Raw genomic sequence first — 22,345 nt, forward strand, 5'->3', positions numbered from 1 at the left:
TATTCTTGGGGAGGGAAATGACTGACCCCAGCAATTAAGCTCTCTCGTTTTCTCCAAATTTCATCCATATCAACTTCATTATTTTCAACACTACGGGTAACTAACCATCATTACATAAGGCTTAATATTAACACTATTCGCAAACATGGAGTATTAGAGCCGTATAAACTATTACACAATATTATATACTACCATACATACCATGACGCGGATTTGCGCAACTCCTGGATCACCCAGAGAAGTTTACCAGGAACTTATCGTGCGCAAAATAATTTAGCAGTCTGTTGGAATGCTTTGAGGTTCTCAACTCAGTCACTAGAGTTCGCTCATGCATTATACGAAAAATCTAAGAACACTGAGCGCTCCAGGAAAATAAAAGAAAATAAACATTTGTGAAACGCGTGTAGATTGTATCATTGCATCTGAAAAATAAAAATAAACAATAATTGCGTAAAATTGCAATTTCGGATGCGACATAGCGGTGAGTTTCATAACATTAGTTAAATATTCACCTAAGCGATTGTTTTTTTAAAACGGACCGATGTCCGACCGACGCAGTGATCAACCATGCTCCACAGCTGTGTCCGACTGTGTCGTTCTGTGTCGTTGTTGGAAAGCGCCGTGTTCGACATCTTGTCGCTCTGTGTCACTCGTGTCGTTGCTGGAAAGCTCCCAATGTATCTAGCCAACAATCGTTTATAAAGTTCAATATTTTTAATAAATCCCGTCATGTATCGAAAGAGAATCGTTTGCAGGGCATTAATTTCTTGTTACAATTGTTTAGTAGTAAATCCCTGCTTCTGATTTATTAAAATACAAAATTGCAAAGTTGTGGTTATGACGTCATCATTGGACAAAGACAGTGTTGTAGAATGGCCGCAGCTAGTCTACCTGCTAGCGGCGAAATAATTTTCGTCTATTCGTACGACCAGACAATAGAAATTTGTGAAAATTTATTCATCCGGATAGCAAAATATGATGGAACGTGTGTATATCTTGCAACACGGCAAATTGGCGATGTTATGTAACCGCCGAACCCCTCGGTTTTCTTTGCAAAATACAGTACCCTGAAATGAGTTTAACCCCCGCGCGACTAACTACATCTACACAACTTTAGACTGTACTTGACTAAACCTACCGCGTTAAACCTGGCGTATGGATCAGGCATAAAGAATTATTTCACAATCGACTCAGTGCAGTGGCAGTTCAATGCAGGAGTTCGGAAATTCCAATACTATGCGAGCATTCCTTGGAGCATATAGTAGATGGAAGGAGCCTTCTGGCCGAAAAGTGTGACGACAGAGAGGGAATGAGTAGCTTGAGAACCTGTCTTTTTCTAAACCAGGAGCGTAGCGTGGTAAATTTAATACCCGCGTCAATGATAGGCACCTAACTAAATTTTTTTATGAAATTTATTATTATTGTATATCTTATATAATATGTTATGTACATTTCAATGTAATATACATAACAATATGTTTATATGTTAATTAATATGTTATGTACATTTCAATGTAATATACATAACATATTTACACTGAAGAATTGATCACAATTGTAACAAAAAAGGATAATTTTCTTTCGAAAGAAAACTTGCTTTCCGAATTTAGGATTTGGATTGAATTTTTGGGTTTAAAGAAATCATTGATGTCCTAATGCATTAACTGTGACAAAAGAATAATAGTTTTATTCATATAATGGCACTTTGACAATAGCTTATTAAACTGTACACTTAACTTAGTACCACACTTTACTTTAACTTGACACTAAGTACTCAGAATAAATATATTTCCAGTACTTGTGTTCATACAAAACTTAATATCATTGAAAATTGAGAATTTTACAAACTATGCATTTCAGAACCATTCTGAAATTTGGTTACTAACGCGATTGTCAATGTTTCATTAATAGTGCACGCTTTGGAATGCTTCTTGCTTCATTCTTATAGCTCTAAGGCCTCACTACATGAGCACATCGGGCACTACACCCTTACCGTACTGCTTGGTACAGCTCTGACGTAGTCACGTGGCTGATTTGAACTGACTAATCACATTTTGTAAGAGAGAGATAGGTTCTCATGCTACTATATCTATCCTTGGTAACATCGCCACTTATGGGCCAGGATAGGACAGGCTCCCTCCATCTACTATATGCTCTAAGGAGCATTCACAATAAGCGGTTTACCACTACACTAATCGATTGTGAACACTCGCATGGTATTCGTATTTCCCACTTCTGCACTGCACTACCGCAGCGCTAATTCAATTGTAAATGATACTTAAGTATATGGTGCTCATTCATTGGCATCGCCACGGCGGATAAAGGCACCGTTCACAAGTCTATAATTATTATTTTGAGTGACTTCAATGGCTTTCGCATCGATGAAACGCGAGCCAACGTGAACTCAACTCTAACCTTAAAGAATCTCTTGCAGCCAATGTGGATCGGGGTTATTTATCCGCTTAGAGCGAATTCATCATATCATTAACGTCACAAACAATCCCGTTTTTATGCTAAATTCCTGTTACTATCGGGGTAATCGATATTAAGTAGGTAGCCAAATGGGGAAGGGAATGTCAATGCTGTCACGCCAATTACAAAGGTTCAATGTCGAGAACCGTGCTCACAAAGTTATTTCGAAAGAAAAACCAACTCCCGCACCTCGCCACAAACCATCTGCAAGACAATCTGCAATAATGAGTGAAGGCAAGTTTTCGCAGCGCCTTGCAAGTATCAACTCATTGAATATGAATTTCTAATTCTTGCTGTTACTATTGCCAAGTACTTGTATGATCGGCATTTATTAAATTTACAGCAGACTCCGATTTCCTGAAAAAACATAACATGAAAGATGCAAAGCTTGATCATCATCTGAAAAATGTCTACCTTGTATCTCACGCAACAGAGGTAACACGTATCATTTCAATAGTTACATAATCCATTATAGATGAGTCTAGTGTTCTGTTACATTAGACCCGGAAATTACAGATGACAGAGAAACTTCATGTGAAAAATCTGGATCGGCCTCTTCCCCAGTGCAGAACTATCCAAGATGACTTGGAGTTTGGCGTTTTTGAACCATCTGAAGTTACGATAGGGAAATGTACTCTGCGCCAAGCTGTCAAATTCATAACAGATCATAATGAAAAGCCGATGAAACACACTGCGGCTGAAATAGCGGCTGAGTATAAACTCAGTCTCGAATCTACAAGTATAGTCAATTTATCACCAACAACTTTTCCTAGGAAAACTTAAAATATCTAGAGGGTTATGATTGGAGCACGTTTGCGAACACACTATTCGGAATGTATCAACAATCGAAATTTCTTGTCATCAGTTCAATACGTACAACAGTTTTCTTAGGCTGTTTGAATTTTCATACATGTTAAACGTTAAAAAGAAACTTTTTCTTGCATTTTGCAACAGCTAATTTTTATGCATAGATACTCAAAAACCTGCTCTTTCCATCACAAAAGACTATACTCGCACAGGGATATTTCAACTGGTTGTATCACATAGTGCATTTGGTCATACGTTCCAACTCTGTCTCAAGTTGCAGAAGAATGGGTTTGCCGTTGCTGTAATAAATAATCTCGCGATAGCTCTATAGTAATGAGGCTTCATTGGACTGTACATTCATGCACCTCTGCTTTGCCTAGCGACTCTGAAATTAATATTGAACTTTATCACTACAGTTTATTTTTGCAATCCAATCACCAGTAAAGCCCCTGTTCTGCCCAACGTACCTGTGTGTTTTTGGTAGATTATTAATAATGATTATTTTACAGGTAATATATTGAAATACTTCAGGACGTTTAAAATATACATCCCTGAAAAGGAGCCCAAAGAAAAACCACTGCGACCTTCTTTGCGTGAAAAGATGAAAGATTGGAATAATCCAAAGCATCTGACATAGTTATATGCATGGTACTATTAGTAAATGCTTGTAAAATTGTTAGGAATACTCCTACATAAGATTATTCAATAAAATACAAAAGTTGTTTTTCAATTTAGTCATACTTGATCCTAATACGGTTATTGAAGAATAGTTACAAAGCTAACTTTCGAGTCACATTACCCTCATTGCAACACGAATGGAGCTAATGTCATTTCAGTCACTTTCCAAGTCTTGATTAATGCATGTTGATACGTTGATTAAATGTGTATAAAGACGAATGACACAAATGTTTTTATGACTGAGCAAAGATGACGAAGAATTTACATTGTTTTGTAACTATGCAGGTAATATGCGTTACAATCTTACTAAACGTGAAAAAGATTGAAATTATCCCCAGGCACACCATTGTTAATCCATCACACTGGTAAATGTATTGCACTGATTGTGAATCTATTTTCATTCGGGTAGAACAGTATAAGACTAATAATGTTCAAAAGAGATTTATTGTAACATTTGCTTTGCAAAGAGATGGAGAATACTAAATATTTCCGAAATGCCTAAAATTGTTTCCTGCTAATCTTAGACAAGCTCTGTTTTTGTTCCAATAAAATAGTAATAACAAACTCATAAAACGCACCCAAAAGATTGAATAGTTTGAGTGAAAAAAAAAGAACTCTAAATTGCAATAATTTAAGCTTTCATGACTAAGCTATCGATCTGTTCCAGATATAGACACTTTCAAGTTTGTGTCCCAAACCACAATGAGGTCAGTGAGATAGGTAGAATGAGTGTGGAAGCCTACTATTGCCATGACAACCGCATAAAATATCACAACAGATGTTGAGCTGAATGGAGATAAGACATAAATCGTTTTCACATGGATCAATTATCTACACATACTAAGATGAGTTCCTCTTGGGCAAGACAATATACGATACTATTTATACTACAATACATAATTTTGCTGTACGACGCTAGTGTAAATGCATTTGTTATATTGTGCCCAAATCAGCAAGTCGATATGCTCATTCTTTACATGCAAGTATACACACTATATATGCCCAAAACTTGAGTCTTCCCTGTGTTTTGAGTTGTTTGTACAATGAAAAACACACTTTTTTCTCCTCTGTTGCAGAACTCAGGATTTATGTTCAATGGTGTCACTGACCATACTTCTAGGTAGCTTTTTCTCTACATACATATTTCGGGTGAGTCTACAGTATTATGCACATTATCACGCATACGTCACTCATAAATGATGAATTTTCAATCCATTGCTTTCGTTCTTATTACTCGCAGGTTGGACTCATACATCTACTCTATTCAAGATTTCGCTTAGCGATAATGCTTTGTGTGACTTATATTGTTCTTAGTATTGCATTGCATTCTTGGCATATGACTTACCAATGGACCTCTCCACAAATTCACCATTGGAATAAAGGTTTTCATATCACGTATGCTATACACAGAATAGGTGAGTCACTAACTAAAGAACTAGAAATTCTTGCTTTTTTTTTTTTTTTTTTTTTTTTAAAGCAAATTCAAGGCAAATATAATAACATTAGGATTAAAAAATCAAGTAATTTCCATAAACCAGTGTGACAATTTTTACTTACTTATTCCATAGCTGTTGCTATCGACACATGTCTCCTCCATTATTAAATATAATCTCACATAAATACACCACGCAGTTGCAGTTATTTATTATTACTTCTACAAAAGAGCAACATTGAGGATCAGCGATCCACGATTGTACGAAACCTCCAGCTGGGAACAAAACCAATTGAGTCTTCCCTGATTTGTCGTTTGAATAAGCACATCAAGAATATATTAACATAACTTTAAGCTTTTTTGAACTTCATACATTATTGAATAAAATGAAGATGTAAATATAGGTTCTCGGATAAGTAAAGTAATCTCAAACACAAGATATGAAAAATGCGCAATTCGCTCCAATTGGAAGCAATTCGAAAGGATAATATATGCTAATATGAATACAAACTTCAGTCAATAACCAACATTAAACGTTACCATAGGCGTTGATTAATTATGAAAGTGAAATATACTTCTGGGTTAATCATAAGAATCAATTTAAAAAGTACCAAGAGGATGAAAACCCTTTCAATTGGTCTGTGCAGAGAAAAGTAAACTATGGTTATAGCAATGATTTACGCATTTATTAAAAAGTTATAGCAACTCGCAAGTTTTCGATTACCCAACTTCTTTTTGTAGGAATTTTCGTTGAAATTTCAAGTACATACAATTTGTAACATGTATTTGGGCAAAAACGTACATTATTACAGCCACTCTGTATAAAAGTTCTTATACAACGATGCGTCTAATGTGCTGACATATTTGTAACCACAATGTTCTTTTAATTTTCTTAAAACGAAATTTCCAGTTCCGCTCAAAATTGTTCTGCACATAAAAATAGATTATTTCTGTTTTATATACAATTTCACAACTGGCAAGGAGTACATGCTTAAGATATGCTAACATTTAATTGTTTTCTTTACATGTCGAGCTCTTTACATCATTCAATTAATGAGTTATATGAATAAGAAATATATCCATATAATTCACATTCAACGATGTACACATAATATTAAAATTCCTAGTGATAAAAATTTCGTAAATTCTGGGTCTTATTGGTATGATTAATAACGAAATAATGTAAACTGCCTACCATACTTTGAAATGAATATATTCTGTTAGAATATTTGTTTACTTTTTTTTCCATTACTCTATACATGTTTATTAGAAATGTCAAGTCTATTTTGATATTTTGATTCTGGTAGACATATTCATCAATGTCTCGAGATAACACTTACCTCTATCTACTGATTCAAGAAACCAATGTACAAATTTACAGCAGAAAACGGCAGTTTCGCGTGTATAGCGAACGAAATTATTTTTGAATATCTGCTTCGATCTTGTCCTCATTTCCCTGTAGGAACAAATGAATTTTTCATTCCATCAACTTATACTTACTTTACAGTTAATATATTATCAAAAATTTTGTGGCAACAGTTGTATACCTTATGGAAATATTTTCAGACGTTATGATTGCTGTGCAAAAAAAGCAGTTTGTCAGCCAAATGTGGAGGTAGAGCTGCTCTTCTTGTATCATAAAGAACCTGCATATCGGCAGGTATACGGGCAGGCGGCGCACAGCAAGCAGGAACGCAATTGTATCTACGAGCTAGACGGCCGAGATTTGGACATTTTGCTGTTATTTTAGCCCACCATTGCAGAGGGCAGTAATCGAGAGGGGCCGTTGCCTCAGATTGATATTGGACCAATTCCAGGTCCGCCTTCTCTTCTGCTGGCATGCCAGTTTTTGTTGCACACAACCCACCGAGTAAGAGTTCCATGCCTATAGGTTACAAATTTCAGTAACAATGTTCGCCAAATTTGGGTAATCGAAATTTTCAAGAATACAGGGTCTCTCAGTTCACATACCAGAGAGTCGATTTTTTTTACTAGAAGGTTCCTCTTCGATTTTGGTACTTTGTTCCCCACCCTCCTCTTCTATTAATTTAGTCAGCATCTCTTTGATTGGTCCAGCTACCATATTTTTATCTTCTTCGGTAGCATACGGCAACTGTTTGAATCTATCCAATTCAAATTGAAAATTTGTTGTAATGTCAAATCATTTGCAGAAGTTTTCTATGTTCAAAGTTGGAATAGTTCCTGAAGCTGAAGATAATTGGGGCAAGCAGTAGTTTATTAATAAGCATTTACCGTGGATCTAATGTGGTGGCTGTTTGAAGGAGTAATGTAACACTGGGGTCAGAATATCGATCACACAGCATATCGGATAAAGATTCCTTGAAAGAGCGAGCAGTCTCACTGTCTGAATCTTTGACTTTCAAGTGCGAGGAAACGAGCTGCCACAGCAAAGGTTTTAATAGTGAAATAAGTGGCATTTTTTCTTCGCTCAGAGTCATGATCGTTACTTTGAAGGGCTCAAGGACTGCAACAAGATCCTCAACTATTTTCCACTGTTCGTTTGAAAGACTAACAATCTCCTGGTCAATCCCTTCCATTCCATCAAGCAGTGATGCAACTATGTTTCTCCGTAGCGCCATCTGCTCCAGCATTTGATACGTTGACGTCCATACTGGTGGATAATCCATGACCATTGCATTCTCTTCGAGCTATAAGTACATTGAAATATTGGTAAGAGTCTGCAGTCTAATTCCACATTTCTGGTGGACAAGGTCTCAATGTAAAAATTGAAAATAATAGGGTTGGTATAAATTTTTGCAATGCAAGATACTTTAACTATTCCAAAGGTTCTTAACAGTTCCCAATGTTCTTTAACACAAAATAGTAGCTGAAAATTTTATTTATAATACAATGTGGATTAATTTTCAAGTGTTTGGCTAGCTGCAGTTACTTTCGAGCTGTAAAACATACCTCCATCCTTGGGATCATAAAAAATCTCAAGTTTACTAAAATTTGTTTATAATGGTTGAAATTGAAGTCGAACATTCTATCATATGCTTAAGGGGCCTTACCAGTGTAACCCATGAAAAATTAGGCGATTTTCAGGAATTTTTTTAAAAGAAAGTACTCGATAGAATGTTTTGAATTTTTTTGGAAATAATAAAGTATATTTCCAGGTATATTTTAGGTTTTTTTTTAATAAAAATATTGAAAAATAACGGAGTTATTTGCTGTCTTCGGAGGTGCCAAAAAAAAAAGTTCCCCAACTGCTGACATGATTCCAGCCGAATGAGTAGCTCAAACAAAAAAATTCAAAAAGGTCATTGAAGTTGAAGGTATTTCCTATACAATGACCTAAGATTTTTGAAAAATATCAAAAATTAACAAAATGGCGTAGTTCTGAAAAAAGTGTCGTGTTTTAGAGTAAGAAAATGGTCGTTTTTTTAATGCCAAATTGACAATTTTCAACCAATCAAAAAGATCGTACGTCATTGTACAGTAAATATACTCAAAAATACTCAGTTTCATCTTGAAGTCGATCGGTCAATTTCTCTTTGAGTTATGATGTCAGCAATTTTGAAAAATGTCGTTTCGAGAAAAACGCGTTTAAAATAGGCAAGTGGAGCGGCTTATACCTGCGAGCGGTCGCTCTTTAGAACGCTGTCATTCAAAAACTATTCAAGATACGACCTTGCCGCTTTCACAGGATATTCTTGAAGATATAAACTATCGAATGAGCCAAAAAAAAAAATTCGATTTTTGAAAGTGTCACACTGGTGAGGCCCCTTAATTCTACGAGAATTTTTGTGCATTGAAAAAAAAAAAAAAAAATATGTTTGAATAATTCGAATTTGACTGTGTAAGGTAAGTGTACCAATTATTGACCCTTTTATTTGCAAAAATTATAAATTTACGGCACAAATCCTGAATATATTGATGACTCAAACTAATTGCTAGAGAGATGAACATACAAATTTATTTTTTGGTAACTTTAGAAATAAAAATCACACAGATACAACCAAAAAAGGTCAATAATTAGGACAGGGTCAATAAGTGGTATACTTACCTTACAACACAAAATAAATCGTCAGGTAGATGACTTAAAATAAAAGTTGCACAACATAATGTGCATAATTATGGGGTATTTGCATGCAGTTTAAGAATATGTGGAATATTTTTTGTGATAATATTTTCTTTGAAGAATGGTAAACTGCTATTTGTTCTGTAGAAAGAGATTACCAGTCAGATCTAAAAAAATTTCCGACTGACCAGTTTTCTAAGATTTCAAGGTATGCTATACACCCATATGATGAACTCTCAAATTTGTAAAATAAAATTTCAAATGGTCAAGACTATATCAGCAAATGTAGAACAACAAATAGTAATGCACTAGACATGCTGAAAATGTTAGCTATGCATCGAGAAATTCAAGTGCTAGCGATGTGGACATTGTTTAAACCTGGCAAAAATAGAAAATTTTCATTACACTAGTGAGTTTCTATAATATGGCTGAGAAGTGACTATAACAATAGAAATGTAACCATTGTACCTCTAATATTTGTTCCTGCATAAGCAAAGCAGCAGAGGCAGCCGGATGACTGACTATAGCCCCAATCGCAGTTCTGCATTTAGTTAGAATTGCTGCAACCTCCGCATTCTCAAAGCAAGCCTGAGCACATACTTGCAGGGTATGAAGCAAGCATGGGACTAAGGCTAAACCCCGAGTGGACAGAGCTGCCAATAATTCAGCTCTGGAAGTTCCCACAACTACAGCTGTGACACGATCTACTCTCAGATCCCAATTCAGTAATAATGAATCCACAGCAGTTCCCCATTGAGTTTCACCCCATTCTACAGGTATGTGCAAAGTCGTCAAGACTTTGCACTCCAGTGATGGCTCTCCCATATTTTGGTAAAAAATTGACACAGTTGCAAAACTTTCTCCTGAAAATGATCTCCATTCTTCAATTACGAGGCCAAACTCGCCGCTAACACAAGACAAATTGGTAGCGACGGATTCTCTGAATGTATCATATACCTTAGGTATGATTTCATCTTCTAATTTGTTTTTACTAGGAATTTCACAAGGAGAACGGAGGGTTGCTATAAGCCTTTGGAATCCTCTGCCTTCAACGACTTCTGGCAGTTGCAGATCCATTATGATGAATTCAGCAATCGCATCCGATACGGTCTTACCATCAATACTAGACTGTTGGATCTGGTTCTCCTCTGGCATAAGGAATGCAACATTTTGACCACTATTTCCCATCCCGGTTCCACCTTTGATCATGACCCGCAATGGCTGGCTCATACCAATATCTTCCTCCATATTTGAAAGACTAATATTTGGATCCGTGACAAATTGTATGTCTCCGTCTATTTGTACGGTACCGTCTGCTGTCGTTGTATAAATATGTTGAGTGTTAGTCAGACCAGCTTTGAGCATTCTTTTTTGAGCTCGTCGCTCTTTGGTTTCTTGAGAAAGAGTTTGCCGACGAGGAGGATTAGTTGCTTCCAGATCCATCAGCTCTTGAGCATGCTTGTTTTGAAGGTGCATTCGCAAATTACTAGTGTTACGGTTATATGCAATTTGCGTCTTGCAAAGGATGCAAACGATTTTTACTTTAGTTAAAATATCGCCATCGTCCGTAGCTGGAAAACCAAAGAACTTCCAGTAGATGCTACGCATGGACATCGGTACAACCAGCTTCTTGTATGTGTAAGTATGCTTCTCTTCCATCATCTTAGCAAGGACCATTTGCATTTCATTCTTATCGTCTACTACTCCAGGTGACTTACTACTGTTGGACGCTATTATTTGTTTATTTTCCATGGTTATGTATTTGGATACATAATGCTAGCAATGCTCTCCCTGATATGATATAGACTGTTTACTCTATTTATAGCGTCGTTTATTTCTCATAGATCACCAAAATGGACGACTCCCGTTGCATAATTTCGAATTAAACGATCTCCTTATGCCAACTTCCCAACGCCTTGTTGTACCATGGGTATGACACGAATAACAAATTTACCGCGAATTTTCCGATATCTCAAATCAACTCTTCATGAATTATTTTATTGATATCGAACTTCAATTTCTCGCTGAAAAGAACGATGCCCGCACAGCTATCGACCAACGTCACGAAAGCGATGCTATCGACTTTGTACAGAGCGCTCCGAGATCCGCGATGTTCGCATGGAACCACATGGAACGATGGCCCGGAGAAGGGAGAGAACTGGACAGAACTAAACTATCTCTGTCTGAACCGAGCTCTGTTCCTGTTTCGGCCGTATGGGAGCGCTAGCGAACGGGGAACTGCATGAAGTATACTGAAGAATTAGAGTCTAGTTAAATAATTGAGTCACATGAGATGTATTTGAAATATAGAATGAGAATCCAATTTGTTAAAAACAACCATGAAGAATTTAGATCTTTATGATTACATGGCTCGTGGATGACTAAAGTGCAATATTTTGATTCTTAGCGCTAAGACTTCGAATAGCGAAAGTTCACATTGACGCCACAACTGACGTAGCGAGAAGCACTGTCAACGGCTAACAATATTTGTGATCAAACTGAGCCTACCTAAAACCAACTTCAGCGTTGGTGCTGCAGGTGCCACATGCACATATTTCTATATAGAAACGATTGTGAACGATACTTTATAGAGGTAGAAAGCTGAAGCCCTGATTAGAAAGCGAAAGCAGCAGCGGGTGTCCGAACTCACAGTATAATCAGTGACTTGGTAGGGGAAACATTTAGCTTATGCAAGTATAACTCCCCACTTGCTTTATTGCTTTCCCTTCCATGGCCAACAGAGAGATCGGACTCAGGTTGTTGCTTTCTCTTTTTAGTAGGGCTTCACCTTGGTGCGAGGACTGCGCAGTCTATCTTTATAGGTCTTTATGGGTTGTATGCATAGGTCCGGAAACGCCCGTGGTTGGGGTAAGTCCTTTAATCGAGGAGGGTATGTTTCCGAAACCGATCACGAGGCGCTGCGATCTAGTAGTAAGTAATAGGTGGTAAAAACAGCACCTAACCTATTTAATGTAGATTTGCTTAAGGTTTAATAGTTCCTCAATTTTATTTGTTAACAAGTTCAATAAATGAATATGTTACCGATACAGAATAAAATGAGTCAAATTTAAAAATAACCTTGAAATCCAAAATACGTGTTATCAATCGGGGTTCAAAAACGTCCGTTACATTTTATAATCGAAACATACAAAACAAACAAAATTACGATGTATGTACTTTTTAAGAGAGCCAGGTCGGTTAACGGCGCAATTTGACACAGCAACTCCACAGCATCTTTTACCGCTGTGACTTGTAGAACGATAATTTGTAATGACAAGAGCAGAATCACTACCTTACACGCAAGCCGGTAATTTTTTACCGACATTACACGCATGCCGTCAATTTTTTACTGACATTACACGCGCGCACTACCGGCATGCGTGTAATGTCGTCAAAATGACATGTCAGTGTACTTCGTAATCAAAAACTCTGACTGAAGAATGTCGAAAACCAGATCGGCTGCCATTCCATCATTTTACCATAAAATCTTATGGGACTAAGCTCAAAGTGTGTGTCTTATCAGCGTCGAGTGACATCATACCGGATAGTTCGGTCCTTTTGGTGTAACTGTGAAAATTTTCTCAATTCCGGTAAGCGATAACCAATCTGTAAAATTTTTTTCAAAATTTTCGAAAAGTAAAACGTCCCTCCACTTTTTTTCCAAACTAGGCATGAATAGCCCAAGTTTCATCCTGATCGCTTGAGCGGTATAGGAGTTTTGGATCGCCGTTTCGAGGTGTATAACGTGACTTTATAGGCACCTTCAAGTGCCTTCAAGGTAGAAAGAGCGTTACTAAACACCATCACACGTCCAACAAACGATTCCGCACAATTAGAAGTCAATTCGATCTCAACATACAACAATAAGATCACATGCCTTCCTTAGCCGATTTTGGTTTATGAATAACTATTGACTGTCATGCGCCAGGAACTCACTGTCAAACACCAACAAACGAGGAACAAACAATTTAAAAAAAAAATCAAATTAATGCGGGTCTCAGTATATGGAGTTCAACCGCGCAGTCTATCTCAATGAGTCTATAGTAAGTAACTCTCATAAGCGAGTCGGCAAGTGTGGAGCACTACCGTTACCCTCATGGCCTCAAAATGATAACCGTGGCTGGCTGTGTTTAGCAATCTTCATTCAGTCAACGCTCGATGGTATCCGGTTTAACGCAAATGGCCGCACTTACTGGACTCTGCGTATTATTATTCCTCCGTACATGTAGTCTCTATGCCGAATAAGTGGAATGTTGTATCGTAATCATCCGTAGTTATTCGTAACTTGTACGATATATGTATATTGCATGACAGTATGCATAACGTTGACATTGTGTTGTACTAGGGGGTAGCCGCAACGAAGTAAGCAACATTGTATCAGTTCGTGGTATACTCACAAATTAGGAATCGCTGAAGGATTAAAAATATTTATTTGAAATAATGAAATCCTAAAAGTTGAATCATTGAGAATGCGATCATATTGTTCAAAGAGTTATTAATGTTACAAGATTAATGTGTGCGTCGAACCGTGGTGTTCAACTGGAAAATCTTGCGGTTTTTCGGAGTTGTGCTCCGCAAAATATGGATTATCGCCAGAAGGTACGAGAAAACAAACCGAATGTTTATCATTTAAATATTGGATGGACAACGGCATTTTATGAATCTCGAATGCTTTTGGTTTATAGCCCCTCGATGATTTCTCATGTTTTCATGAATGGTACCCTACTTATTTCTGTCAATTGCTGTTTTCACGGCACATCGAAAAATCTTTTTCCAAAATAAAATTCGTACATTTCGCTTCAGAGAGAGGATTTTTTCATACCTGAGTATAGCATGCTTGACGATTCTTTCTTCTACGTTTCATCCTTCATCTCAGCCCATGAAAGTATCAAGCTCTACAACACAGTGTCTGATGCACAATTGAGATTTTCCATGTTGGAGAGATAATGAGAAGTTTCAATTATTATTTTGTTATGAAGGAATTCCCCGCAAGTTCTGTAACAGCAATTGAATCTATTTCATTTATCAATGGGATGACAAGTGTATTTTGGAAAACTATGATTGTTTGGATGATCAGAATTTGATAAAATTACTGTTTTTGGCATGTATCGGTATATAGTCTGGGAATACCTTCAGGATAATCCGTTATAATTGATTTGGGTATTCCTAAAGTAGATCCGTTACAACATGGTCGTCCAGAGTCAGGTTCTTTTAGTAATAATATGTAAAAAATTTTTTTTACACTTGACCCGAAGCGGAAGTATAATATGAACACTTTTCCTACCATAGTTCACAATCTATTATAATTAAGGGAAAGGTCTAATGACTCGTACCATTGCACGTGTTACAAAATTTCACGTGTACGTCAAAATTTATACATACATAGTTATTGGTTACTTCTATCGCTCAAATGTTTATATTTACAGATGATTCTTGCCTCAAATAAAACACATTCCAACGACAAGGGTGAAAACGATGATGACGATGAAGACTTAGAAGCACTGCGGATGGCTGCTCTTCAGTCGTTACGTACAAAGAATAATCTCAAACCAAGCCTGCAACTTCGGTCACGCACTAAAATAAATACTCAACAAATTGCACAACCTTGTACATTTTATAAAGGGCAACGACCAAATAGACTGACCTACTGCCAACCTCAATTAGCAAGACAGAATGGGGTAAGCACACACTCTAGTGTTAAAATACTTGGGAAAAAATTGAGTCTCGTCTTTGAATGATAGGCCTCAATATTCAATGAATATAAACGGAAATATTGTATAATCGTGTGCTGTCGCATTATGGTTTCAGAGTCTATACTTCCAAAAGCACCGAAACCCAAACCTTATAGCCATAGTACCGGTCGAAGAAGACATTTTGTTGTCAACAGAGCCTTTTAGAAAGCCACAGGATATAGGGTCAACTGTGCAAAATCAGACATCCGGTAAGGGTTATGGAAATGAACAATCTCTACTTTCAAAAACTGTCAGTCAATTGAGATAATATTTCAATTTCTGTTACAGATGAATCAAAGTTCTGTAGATATAAGGATAATGCCAGTTGTTCAGACGAGGACGATGACGCAGATCGCACAGGCAGTACCTCGGTCAAACTCATAGTAGATCCAAGGAAGGATAGAGGGGTCGTTAAAGATTGCAATGAGCTCGGTGATGCAGACAATTTAAGCACACACAGTGAAAGTCCACAACAAAGTGAGACTGATGAAAAAGAGGAAGATGACGATGACGTGCTTCTGATGGCGGATCTGGAAGAAGAAGATAGCTTAGAACGTCTGATGGATGAAATGGAAAAAGAAATGAGTATAGACAAGGCTGATATGATAGAGAAAATGCATCCAAAAATAGAGAGCAGGAGTGCAAGAAACGAGGAGGTGAGTAAAAAGCAACAGGCTAAATCGAAATTAGAACTAAGGAGGACAAACAGGAGTAGTAGTCCGTTGGTACACTCTTCAATTTCCAGTGTACTAAAAAACGAACCAAGACCTATGTCTCCTTACATTGCGAGCTGGCCTACGCACAAGCGTGGATCGTTGTCCCCAAAACCACGGTCTAGGAAAAAATCACCTAGACGTTCACCGAGGAGATCTCCGTCCAGACTAACGAAAAAACTCCAGAGTGATGGCGGAAGAGATTTGCGATTCAGATCTCCCAGGAAATCTCCATCCCGTTTCTCGCCAAGACCTAGATTGTCACCTAGACTCTCACCCAGAAGATCGCCCAGAAGGTCACCTCTGAGAAGAACACCGCCGAGATCATCACCCAGGTTGTCTCCACACCCTAAGTCACCGAAGACGCCTCCACGTTGCCGATCACGATCACCTGGACTATCGCTGCGTCTGCCACGTTCTAGATCCCCCAGGTCATCTCCGCGAAGATCACCTTTGAGTGGATTGTCGCCTCGGAAGTTCTCACCAAGACCAAGGTCTCCAAAACTCTCCCCTCGGCTCAGATCGCCACGGTTGTCACCTCGTCGCTTGTCACCACGACCTAGGTCACCTAAAATGTCGCCACGGCGAATGTCTCCGAGATTGAAAACCCCTCGAACATCGCCAAGACTTTCACCAAGACGATTATCGCCGAGAGTAAAATCACCACGTTTTTCACCACATCGAAGAATGTCCCCTCCATCCAAGTCACCTGGAGTATCACCACGTAGGTCGCCATGGTCCTCTCCTCGAAATTCACCTCGGCTCTCCCCACGGAGAAGAAGGTCCCCCAAAGAACTGCCAAGGAAGATAAAACCACGATCTATCACTCCGTGCAATCGCCAGAGTCCGCTCTCAAAAAGAGGGCTATCGCCATCATCCAGAGGTAAGGCCTCACCGGTCGATCTCGTCAAAGGTAGGCCAAAACAAAAAGATGAGTCTTATGAAAAGGTTGCCCTTATAGATACAGGGAAGAGCACAGATGGCATTGTTAACGATCCCGTACTGGAAGCTAGACGGAGAAAATTTGAGTCAATCAAACCAATAGATCCTATCAACGAGAACAAAAAAATTAAACTGAGTAGGAAAGAATGTAGAAAGAAGAGATCAGATCTCCCGCCTGAGACCCAAATCAGTACAACCAATACACGTACTCCACACAAGTTGAGTGATGGTGTCTGCGAAACAATAGAGAATGACCTGTACCTGGGTGTTGACTTTGAGATTGAAGATTTAGAAGAACCAGTTGAGGATTCACCTGCAGCAAGTATGGCCAGTACTGTAAACGTGTGTAGTGAAGTAGAGCCTGTAAAGTTGGAACGAGATAAGCCTGTGAAAAAGAAAAAAAAGAAAGATAAGGAACTGTATCAGGTCCACAAAACAAAGGGTGAGTTGCCACTCTCCGAGCGTATTGGAAAGGAAAAAAAGTGTAAGAAACGTAAGGAAGTCACCAATGATGTTCCTGCTGAAAATTCAGAGACAGTTTTTGAAGACCTTATCGTTGAGGAAGAAGAGGGAGATTTGCGAACCGAGCTAAGCAGGAGACGAGCAGAAAGATTGAATAGAACTGGACCGCTCCATCAGCAATCAGTTCGACTTGTTCAATCTGCATTCAAGGGCGTGGTTCGTGAGTGAGTTCTCACCTTGAGTATTATACTAATTATGGTGGATGTTAAGTACTTGCCACAAACTAGCTTTGTACATTTATATCATTATGTTTTTTAATAAAATGGGTTAGTTATGTTGGAGCAAATTGTGCATAGTTTGCAACACACTTAGGAAATAAACCAATTTTTTTATAGTATATTTGTAAAACTTTCGAAATGTTTGACGTTGTGATTTTGTTCTTCCAGAGTTGTGAAGAGTAACGCCAAGAGTATTCGAAAACAACTAGTCAAAGGTGATGATAAACGTGAGTAGTTGAAAGGTAACACGTTTAATATACTTGAAACATCTACAGCCAATGATGAAGTTATTGATTCCTGCCAAGTATGAAGAAATTTCAAAGTTCCCCAGTATTAGAAAAAGTATTAAAGATGGATATTGTTCAATCGATGTCGGCTGTGTAGGTGACCTAGATTTACCTTCAATATAGCGTACTAATTGTCATTATACTCAACAGCAAATCAAAACGAAGTGAGGCGAGTAACTGTGCTTCACAGACCAGCAACAGAGTTTCGTGAGACCGAAGGTGTGTAATTCACTACATGGAGAAACCATAAATTTCCAACTATTAATTTTCTTTTATGATACTTTTTATCTCTTTCATGATAATTTTTGAAAAAACAAGTAATATGTCTAGCAGATGAAGCTTTTCCATCTTATGCTACTGGTAATATGTTTCTACTTGAAAATTGTGACAAAAATTCATTACACCATTATGAAGCTGTAACAGATATTTGGTTGGTCTTCCAGATGAGTCAACTGTTGATTCAAAGGTTCCCATCCGCTTCAGATTAGGTCTGAACAAATTGGGGCAGGATACTAGAGAATCCAAGATATCACGCAAGAATTCTAAGAGACAAAGTCGCAAGGTAAAACACACAGCTAATGTATCTTCAATAGATGTAGAATATTTATGATAACATTACATAGTATCGCAATTGAATGAATGTATATACATCCACAGACGTCAATTCCGAATGGTTTTTTTATACCACAGTTTTTACGTAACACACTTTTCGGTGTCTGCTTAGAGAAAGTATAATAAAGATTTTCTTGATCTAGGGAAATTGAATTGCTTCGAGGGTTTTCCCCACTGTTGTGGCGAGTGTCAAAATAAGTTAATCTTCAGAAATTAATTTTGGAAAAACTACTGGTGCCATATTAATAATTTCTTGATAACTCATCAGTTCATTAACTCATGTACACGTCAAGGAGTGTGTTCAAAAAAGTTTTCGCTCAAGAAATTAGTGTTCAAACTTTGAATGCGTTTTTCTCAAAATGGTGAACACGATATCTTGAGCTGTACACTACTTGAGATTTAGTATACATATTCGAAGGAAAAGTCATTTTCCGGTGACAAACAAGTTTGTCGTTATCATTTTTTGTTCAACAGTCATTAATAATAATACATCATATTCATGAACCGAAAACGTCGAAGAATCTTCAGAAACTTTTGACTTGTCACGAAAAAGGAAGAAGAAAGCTAATACAATGTAGTTAGTAAGGATTTTTTTGTGGTAGACCACCGATACTTGCAATATCATGTACACCGATCAACTGTGTACAAAAACCATTGAAAGGCCCTCGGATGCGTATCTTTATCACATGGTATTTACTTTCCAATAACAAATTTTTGGATATGCCTCAACCTGTAAATGGGGTGATGTAAAAAAATTATTAATATTGCATCATTAGTTTTCCAAAATTAATCTCTGAAAATTAGCCTGTTTCGGCGCGTGTCACAGTAACGTGACCCCTTGATTATGTTGTGCATTCAATACATCTATTTGTATAGTTAATGTATACAGTATATGTTTGAATCATGTCTGTCCAAAATAGGTCAAGCTAATATTGTTATTTACAGGATTTTACAAACTTCACTTATGTTAGGTACAGACGCGTATTTAGTATCGATGTTACTAATTGTACAATCATTTTGGTGTAAGTTTCCTAGACAAGAATGTGCAACATAAATCAACGGTTGCGAATTTCAACCATTAGTTTATTAAATTAAATGACAAATTTGTATATTCGTTGGTTTCAAACAGCATAGCTTGGAGTAAAAAAGAAGTTAAACGGTTGATGAAAATACAATCCACTTTGTTCTAGACAAAGATAATTCCTTGACCGCTGCTAGGGTAGAAAATGAAAATCTTGCAACACGTTTTTGCTACCTACATATATTCTCAACTTGGAAATGTATACAGACATATGCATATTTATCTTGTATAACTTGTGTATGACTGGCAAGAAACTTGTGTGATTTAAGTCTGAAAGTGTCTGGGGATTATTGTGTACAATATTGGTAACATAATATTTGAACCCTCTAAACTTACAGTCCCGCAAGTTAGATCTAAGAACATGGTTAGAAATAAATGTGATGTATCTTTTTTGTTTAGGAATAATCTTAACGAACGATCGCCCAATCGTATTTTTATACGAAGAAAGAGTAGCTGTTCACCTTACCTCATTATGTTATCAGCCTTAGAGGAATAAGTTCAGCAAATATTGCATTATGTAACCAGTTGAAACTGTAAATTTAACATCCAGTTACTGGAGTGTGCGGAAAGAAAAATTAATGACAATAGCAGAGTTTTAGTGACTTACATCTGTTGTATTTAGTTATTTATTCTTACTCTGTATTGCTTATACTGATGATCAAGTACAGCTATTTGCTGTCGCAAGAGATGTATAAATAATTCACATCACTCGACCATTAAATAAATAATGATGTAATGATATTCAAAATGAAGTTTGTGAACCTGAACGAATCTGACTAAATTAAGGACGTTGTAAAAATCAAGTGAATGTTTCAATTAGAATTGAAATTTAGAAAAAATTTGTTTACATTGATTAACCCTGTAGATAATTACATTAATAAAATATTTATTGCAAGAATTCAAGAATTTATGCAAACAAGCCATTCTTTATAGTCGATAATGATCAAACCTGTGAGATATACGATTACAAACCCTATTTGGTTGAGTTTGTTTGATATCAGTTCCCTTGCGAGTGTGGACAACAAAAATATTTTTAAGAGAAAAATTTTGTACTCGATCTCATAATAAGATAAGTTTACTCTGATTGGTTATTTTTTTAAATGCGCCTAGTTTATGCAAAACGAGGTAAGAAAGTAAGCCTGTCTCGAACACGCTAAGTTTTTGCTTAATGGGATTTATTACTGTATATTCTATAGAATGATATCTGTGTTAGTAACACTAGAGATTTATTGTATCGTAGTAGCAGTTACACATAGGGAAAACCATCTTCACAGCGATGTTTCCAAATGTTCCGAACCAAGTTTAGTACAGCTTTTGAAGGTTGTCAAAAAAAAAAAGAAGTTTTCTACATGCCATTTCAACATTTCCATCAAATCATCAATTGTATATAGCACTTGCACTTCATTACGATACATATTGTCTCATGCGCGTTGATTATAATAAATTAGCCAACAACTCTGTTTTATACCGTAAGTTATTGGGATTCGAACTGCCTAAATGATGTATTAGTAGTTTTCACATTGGCACTAGTCGAAATTTCCTCTGTCAATCACTATTTGTACCTGTAGAAGTGAGCTTGCTTATATCGACCGAAACTATTTGGACAACAGTATGCATATTAATATTTGAATTCATTGGTGACAACAATGGGTGATTAATCTTGCTTTGCAGGATTGAGATACTGATAAGTCCTAGTATAGGTTGGGTCCTTTAATAAAAAATCGAAATTACGATCCTTCTCAGTAAGTTTGAGGTACGAGTAGTTTTTAAGCTATTGTTTACCAATAACAAATGACGTTTGCGAATAGGTGCACTGTGTTAGCCATGCTCGAGCCAAAAGATGCCTCTCGTTGGTAAACGCAAATATCTTTGAGTGCGAATATCACGCAAATTACTTACCTGTTGAACTTTTCGAAACGGCGTTGTTTTTGTTTTTTTAGCTAGAAATTGATTAGTTCAAAGATTCGCAGCTGTTGTTAATGATTTCATACATTAGACGCGGCATAAGTAACAGCTATGAGATTCTCATTCCATTTTTTAGAAATGATAAATGAGTCAGTGTATACTTCCGACCAATAGTAGATTGCACATCAAAGAAGTAAAGTAGGTCTTTCTATGCTAAGCGTAAATTTGTAAAGCGAGCCCAGGACAAATATTGCAAACATGTAAGGTATGAAAAGACTTTGCATCCGTGGTGCATGGGATCCTTTATGCAACAACAGTATAGTTTACACGTTTTCTTTCTTGTCGCAAAGTACAAAAAAAAGTATTTCATAGTACTAGAACGTAAAACTGCTCTTTGATTGATAATTCGCTCAAAAAGTTTTATTGCGTATAGTTAACTATGACATTACAATAGTCTCTAGCAACTGCTATATTTCTTTTACTGTTAAAGATCATTGATTACTTGATACAGAAATGTTCACAGCGCGTAAATATAATGTATTTAACTGTAATCAAATTTTACGAGTAATTGTTATTAATGATAGGTTCAACATGTCACTCAAGTAACAGTGACACCACACACCACAAGCATAATTGTAAATAATTAAACCTCTTATTTCAGAGAATAAATAAAATATTTTTTCATTTAATTTTGCGTTAGTTCTTCATCCAGTTTTGAAAAGCAGCGCTTGAGATTTTTCAGGAAGATGTGTCTCAAGTCCATGTACCTGCAAAGGCAAGGTCAAGTGAAAAACTTGTGCAAAACAAACTTTAAACCAATAAAGTTTTCACCCGCATTGCAGAGAATATGACACTTTATAGATTGCCACCCGATACTGCCTAGTTTCGCAATTGTGCAGGTA

At 36.9% G+C, this 22,345-nt stretch overlaps 4 protein-coding genes and 1 long non-coding RNA gene across 9 annotated transcripts; 3 read left to right on the forward strand and 2 right to left on the reverse strand.

The window, feature by feature from the left end:
• Positions 1-1,999: 1,999 nt before the first annotated feature.
• Positions 2,000-19,423, reverse strand: LOC124404691. Its single transcript, XR_006929025.1, has 3 exons — positions 19,288-19,423; positions 13,625-13,628; positions 2,000-2,010 (listed from the first exon to the last, which is right to left on the reverse strand). It is a non-coding gene; the product is annotated as an uncharacterized LOC124404691 (long non-coding RNA).
• On the forward strand, positions 2,416-4,006 carry LOC124404643 (protein NDUFAF4 homolog). Of its 2 annotated transcripts, none has more exons than XM_046878988.1 (4): positions 2,416-2,706; positions 2,819-2,907; positions 2,989-3,211; positions 3,789-4,006. In XM_046878988.1, the coding sequence occupies exons 1-4, from the start codon at positions 2,562-2,564 to the stop codon at positions 3,914-3,916; spliced, it is 585 nt and encodes a 194-aa protein (XP_046734944.1). In that variant the 5' UTR covers positions 2,416-2,561; the 3' UTR covers positions 3,917-4,006. The 2 variants fall into 2 exon arrangements, with proteins under 2 accessions (XP_046734944.1, XP_046734937.1); XM_046878981.1 differs by having other exon boundaries at positions 2,417-2,706; positions 2,816-2,907.
• Positions 4,695-6,314, forward strand: LOC124404661 (transmembrane protein 138). The gene is given in 5 exon segments (XM_046878996.1): positions 4,695-4,774; positions 4,776-4,936; positions 5,034-5,106; positions 5,198-5,372; positions 5,590-6,314. Coding segments are annotated over 5 exon segments (543 nt in total). The 5' UTR covers positions 4,695-4,747; the 3' UTR covers positions 5,697-6,314.
• On the reverse strand, positions 6,507-11,575 carry LOC124404624 (E3 SUMO-protein ligase ZBED1). Of its 3 annotated transcripts, none has more exons than XM_046878953.1 (5): positions 9,900-11,575; positions 7,643-8,058; positions 7,361-7,512; positions 6,958-7,274; positions 6,507-6,845 (listed from the first exon to the last, which is right to left on the reverse strand). In XM_046878953.1, the coding sequence occupies exons 1-5, from the start codon at positions 11,181-11,183 to the stop codon at positions 6,807-6,809; spliced, it is 2,208 nt and encodes a 735-aa protein (XP_046734909.1). In that variant the 5' UTR covers positions 11,184-11,575; the 3' UTR covers positions 6,507-6,806. The 3 variants fall into 3 exon arrangements, with proteins under 3 accessions (XP_046734909.1, XP_046734926.1, XP_046734918.1); XM_046878970.1 differs by having other exon boundaries at positions 6,942-7,274; positions 9,900-11,574; XM_046878962.1 differs by having other exon boundaries at positions 6,937-7,274; positions 9,900-11,574.
• On the forward strand, positions 13,522-21,003 carry LOC124404612 (serine/arginine repetitive matrix protein 1-like). Of its 2 annotated transcripts, XM_046878940.1 has the most exons (8): positions 13,528-14,030; positions 14,858-15,109; positions 15,240-15,372; positions 15,452-17,504; positions 17,727-17,785; positions 17,996-18,064; positions 18,289-18,407; positions 19,938-21,003. In XM_046878940.1, the coding sequence occupies exons 1-8, from the start codon at positions 13,944-13,946 to the stop codon at positions 19,941-19,943; spliced, it is 2,778 nt and encodes a 925-aa protein (XP_046734896.1). In that variant the 5' UTR covers positions 13,528-13,943; the 3' UTR covers positions 19,944-21,003. The 2 variants fall into 2 exon arrangements, with proteins under 2 accessions (XP_046734887.1, XP_046734896.1); XM_046878931.1 differs by lacking the exon at positions 19,938-21,003 and having other exon boundaries at positions 13,522-14,030; positions 18,289-18,556.
• Positions 21,004-22,345: the final 1,342 nt, after the last annotated feature.

Source organism: Diprion similis, chromosome 1 (genome assembly GCF_021155765.1).
Source record: "Diprion similis isolate iyDipSimi1 chromosome 1, iyDipSimi1.1, whole genome shotgun sequence".
In the NCBI taxonomy this organism is placed as follows: domain Eukaryota; kingdom Metazoa; phylum Arthropoda; class Insecta; order Hymenoptera; family Diprionidae; genus Diprion; species Diprion similis.